This window comes from Colobus angolensis, unplaced genomic scaffold, assembly GCF_000951035.1.
Source record: "Colobus angolensis palliatus isolate OR3802 unplaced genomic scaffold, Cang.pa_1.0 Scaffold231, whole genome shotgun sequence".
Lineage (NCBI taxonomy): Eukaryota > Metazoa > Chordata > Mammalia > Primates > Cercopithecidae > Colobus > Colobus angolensis.
The window spans coordinates 2,162,376-2,168,006 of NW_012115500.1; the positions used below are offsets into that span (position 1 = coordinate 2,162,376).

General features: G+C 35.5%; 1 protein-coding gene across 2 annotated transcripts in view; it reads right to left on the reverse strand.

Moving 5' to 3' along the window:
* Positions 1-5,631, reverse strand: part of TRDN (triadin) — a 420,523-nt gene that overhangs the window by 301,891 nt on the left and 113,001 nt on the right. For both annotated transcript variants that reach the window (XM_011944454.1, XM_011944455.1), the window contains exon 6: positions 2,066-2,119. In XM_011944454.1, coding sequence (XP_011799844.1) covers positions 2,066-2,119 — 54 coding nt within the window. The remainder of the gene's footprint in view (positions 1-2,065; positions 2,120-5,631) is intronic.

Below are 5,631 nucleotides of genomic sequence, written 5' to 3' on the forward strand. Positions count from 1 at the left end.
AGGTGAGCAGATCACTTGAGGTCAGGAGTTCGAGACCAGCCTGGCCAACATGGCAAAACCCCATTTCTACTAAAAATACAAAAATTAGCCAGTTGTAGTGTGTAGTGGCACATGTCTGTAGTTCTAGCTACTAGAGCTGCTGAGGCATAAGAATCTCTTGAACCCTGGAGGCAGAGGTTCCAGTGAGCTGAGATTGCACCACTGAACTCCAGTCTGGGTGGCAGAGTGAGACTCTGTCTCAAAACAAACAAAAACAAAAACAAAAAAAACCAATCTTTTTTCAACTTGAGGAAAATAGTAGTGGCTATTGAATTAATTGTTGAATGAAGATTCAAAGCCAGAAACACCACAAGAAAATATCAGCATATCTAACCACCTAAAAATTCAAGAATCTAAACATATGCATACATGCATACACACATATATGAACTCACACATGTCCATTCACAAAGACAGAAAGCATAACATTAACTGTAAAACAAAGTCAGAAAAATATTTGAAAACAAGTTATAGACGAAGGGGTATACATATCCAAAACACACACACACACACACACACACACACACATTATTAGGAGAAATGGGCAGTGAGTATGAACAGTTACACATGATATATACATCGCTAAAAACCATATTTGAATGTTTCAACTTATAAATAGTAAGCGGTTAAAAATACTTTACAGAGACATGGATGAAGCTGGAAGCCATCATTCTCAGCAAACTAACACAGGAACAGAAAACCAAACACTGCATGTTCTCACTCATAAGTGGGAGTTAAACAATGAGAACACATGGACTCGGGGGTAACATCACACAGCGGGGCTTGTCAGGGGGTTGGGGGCAAGGGGAGGGAGAGCATTAGGACAAATACCTAATGCATGCAGGGCTTAAAATCTAGGTGACAGGTTGATACGTGCAGCAAACCATCATGGCACATGTACACCTATGTAACAAACCTGGATATGTATCCCAGAACTTTAAGTAAAATTTTAAAAGAAGAAAGAAAAACTAAGAAAACATGATACCTTCAAAGGAACACAATAACTTTCCAGTAACAGGCCTCCAAAAAAGGGAAATCTATGAAATGCCTCTCCAAATAATAATCTTAAGGAAACTCAGAGAGAAAAAAGAGAACACAAAAAATACAAAGGAAGGAGAAAAATAATTCACGATCTGAACATGAAATTCAGTAAACAGAGAGATATCATAAGAAAGACCCAAACAGAAATCCTAGAACTGAAGAACTTAATGAATAAAATAAAAAATAAAATTAACTTTAACAATTAACTACCAGGAAAAAAATATCAATTATTAATTTAATTATTAACAATTAATTACAGGAAAAAATACAGAGGAAGAACATTCTCATTTAAACACTATGCAGTTTTTTAAACAGAATGAGAACAATATTTAGTGATATGAAAATATTTCAGGATGTATTGTTAAATTGTAAAAGGTTATAGGACATACTAGATTTTGTGTAAAAATAGGGAGAAAAATAACATGTACTATCTGGAAAACATATAATAAAGCTCTGGAAGGATGCATGTAAAATTTACAGAGTGGTTTACTATGAGTATGTGAGTTTGGCATGAAATGGGAATCAGTAGGCTGGGAGCAAGGTGAGAGGAAGCTTTTCACAAAGTATCTTTATGTGTAGAGCAATTAGATCTTATTATCTATTCTACATAAATAAATAACAATTAGAAATTAAAGCAATCTAATAGATAATCAAAATATGCAAGTTACAAAAACGACATCTACTTTCTTACCTATCAAACTGACAAGTATTTCTGATATAGTATCCTCATTGCTGTCTAAGGCAGTCTGAAAACTGCCAGAGGAAAAACTGACACAACATTTCGGAAAGTAAAGTGGTAACGGAGTACAACAGCCTTAAGTATTTATCTCAATTCAGAAATTCCTTTTTTCAGATTCTAGTCGGAGAAAATAATCCTAATTTAATTTGTAAAACTGCGTGGTCATCTAAAATCTGAATGTAAAGAGTAGGAAGTCAATGGGAAAGGAATCAGTGTGTTAAAACAGTAATAAAAATAACTTCATACCTTTCTTTTCAGGTTTTTCTTTTTCTCTTACTTTTTCTTTTTCTTTGTGTGTAACTGAAAAGAAACAGATAAATAGTTTTCATTTAAATAACAGGAATAAATGAGGAGATGATTGCATGGCAGTTTTTGATGTCAAAAACTTATCTGCTACTTTTAGAAATCTTCCTTTAACTGGATTGAGATTTTATGTAGTTAGGGGTTTAAACTTCATGATAATTATAGATTTATTTCTTATTTCTATTTTTATTTCATATCCTCCAAGCACAAACCTGGTACCCAAACCAAGTTTGATTGCAAAGATAATAATATCCGTCAGCTTTTCCAAATCCTTAATTGAAATAATTGGAAAATTAAAAAAAATTATCATGCCATATGCCAAAGGAGCCTGGCTTTGATATTGGATGGATGCCAGAAATATGAGGATGAAAATATAGGGAGATAATTTTCTGATCTTGAAGCAGAGAACAATCAACCTAAATGCTATGTATTAATCTTACACGGAAACATTCCACACTAGATGTTTTAAAAAATATACTGGAGTAAGACTAGAAAATACCAAATCTTTTCAGCAAAAATAAAATTTAATTTAATATGAGCAGTGATCTCATCAATTATTACAACAAGACTAAAATTTAAGTCATAATCTTACCCCATACCTTAGTCATAATTCTTATTCATTATCCATGCTAGAAACATGAGACTCATCCCAATTTGTCTTTGTCTTTTATTTTTCCTTTTCATTTATTCACCAAGCTCTTTCAATCATGCCTTTTTAATATTCCTCTTACTCATTTTCTTTTATCTAATATTATTCTCCCTAACTATCACTTATTTACACAAGAATATAGAAAGAACACCTGCTATGTGCTGAAGACTCTCCTCAACAAGATAGAGTTCATTCCTGCTGCCATGATGTCAATAAGCTAATGATTAGTGGATGCTAAGCAAATAATTACAAAGGTAGGTAATTGCAGGGAGTCAAATTGCTATGAAGAAAAAATGCAAGGTGGAATGTCGATGTATAAAATGACCTAATCTAATCTGTTTGTTAGGGGAAGAGCCCTTGGCAGAACTGACATTTAAGAGTATGAAAAATGAGAAGAAATTAGCCTAGTAAGAGATTAGGAGGGCAAAGGGGAAGAGACCAATTTCCAATTCAGCAGTTGAAGCAGGATGTCTCTTTTGGGCATATTATCATACCTAACATAATATTGTAATATCCTGACTTCTCTTTTGAACTTTTAGATTTTAGATTGTTATGTCTCATATTAACCTTTCTAACATGAAAATCCGATATCATTCACTCCTCTGTTACAAATGTTAGTGCCTCCTCACTGCTTAGCATGGTATCTGTCACATAGTGGGTGCTATATCAAAATAAAAATATTTTACTGCTCTAGTGATCTGACATTAGCTTACCAACCCCGTGTTTACCAACCCAATGTCATCTGCAAAGAATTTCTCCTTGAACTTTATACTCTAGTTATAACTAAATGCTAGTAGCTCCACAAGCACACCATGTGCCCTCATAATGTCTTTGTGTCTCTGCCTGTATGTGTCTTCCACCTAGAATTACCACACCCACATTTATTCATTTTCCTTTCCCTATTCCATGCACTCTTTCATCTTGGTTCAAATGTCTCCTAACATTTTCTTTGATCTCTACTTATTCCATACACCAATTGCACCATGTACATAATTATGTTTCAGGAATTTAATAACAATATTGATATTGTTAACATTTCTAACTACTCAGTAAATGAAATCCTTAGGGGCTACACCATATTTATTATTATTATACATTTCCAGGTCCTCACAAGATCTCAGTCACATAGTGGACTCTGTAATATTTTTGAATAAGTGAAATTCTAAAATATTCTAAGAGCTAGTTTTATTGTCTAGTTAAATTCTATTTATGGATGATGTGGTAGAGCTATAATAGACACTGCTTGCTTCCAATTATGTGAAATTTTTGACAATTCATTAAAATTTCTCAAATAATTAAAACCTATTGAGAAAAAGGAGAAAAATCTCACCTTAGAACACTGAGATATTTTTTTCCACATCTAATGGTTCTCTTAGTTGTTTCTGAGCTACTAAGTTCAAAATAAATAGCTCACAAAATAAGGCGAGGAAATCACTATTCATACTGACCACAAATGGTTTATTTTGGTTCCTTTGAATCCCTATTAATTAAGCAGAAAACTAAGAGAAAATTTTGGCAAAAACAAAGCTTCTTTTAAAGTTTCTCTGGGGGGACCCAAGTTTGTGTGAGATAAGCTGTGCTTTCAGAGCCCTGATTGGAAGGACCTCCCAGGGGAACACCTAATCTCTGTCTCTGCCTCTGTAAGAAATGAGGACTCACCCACCTTGGACAGCTGGTTGTCCATTCCACTAAAGGATTTTCAGATTGACGTGTGCATAGGCATAAACGGGAGAATTAACACAAAATCAAAAGAGCAAAGGGACTGAATTCTGACTCAAATTAGCATATTCATGCCTCATTCCTCTTACCCTAGGGAGAAATCTAGTTCCTCCCGGTTGAAGTGTTGATTTACAGACCCTGTACTGTATGCTAGCATTTTATTATCCCCCTCAGAAATGGCATCACAACACTTCTTAGTGAAGCAGCTGGACCCTTGGGCCCTAGGGAGCTTTTCATAATGGCAGACGGCCACCGAAGCTTCTTGGACAGAAACTACAAACTTTGGCAAGACTGTGCTCAAATACCAAGTTTTGAAACGACTTTCAACACAGCAATGCAACAATCAGCAACTGCCCTGGTAATCACTCTAAAATAAAAATCACCTGATACAACAGCTGCATTTGTTTGAGTGTCTCTTTGCTTAGAGCCCACAACCAGGAGATTTCATATGGAAGAAGAGTACCTCCTTGTCACCAGCCCTGTTTGGCAAGTTATATCTTAGCCAGGACAGTTTTTAGCTCAGGACAGAATAAGCTTCTTGCACCTGCTAGAGTTTAATTTGTTTGTCATCCTTATTTACAAGAAACAAAAGTCCCTTTGGTATGCTGATAATTAAAAACAAATGGAATCCACCAGTTGGAATGGCGCTGATGTCTGGCATCTGAGTTGGCACAGTCCTGCTGTTCCTACCCTTGCCCAGACTCTGACCTTTCCCTGACCAGAACATTCAGCTCAACTGGACCCAGGCACATCTCTCACCCTCCCATCTGGCCCTTTTCTAGCCCTCCCCAAGCTGTGCTCTGTGCTTTTGCTTTTGACCCTGGCAGTTGCCAGGCAGACTATGTCTTTTTCTCAGGTGTATCAGAGCTCATAATCTGCCTGACCCTGTTTTTGTTTTGTTTTTTTTTCCCCCCCACAGGGAAAAACAGTCTCTTGGGGTCAAATAATGAAAGCCAGGTTGTCAGAGTTCTTTACTTAATCTTCCTGTTCTTAGCTTGAAGATCAAAAATTGTAATGCCAACATTTTTAAAGTACTGATTAGTATAGGCTACTACATTCTTCAATTGATGGTTAACAAATAAATTTAACCAAACTCTAGAACATACTTAACTTTAGACTATTGCATAGGACTAATCTTAAA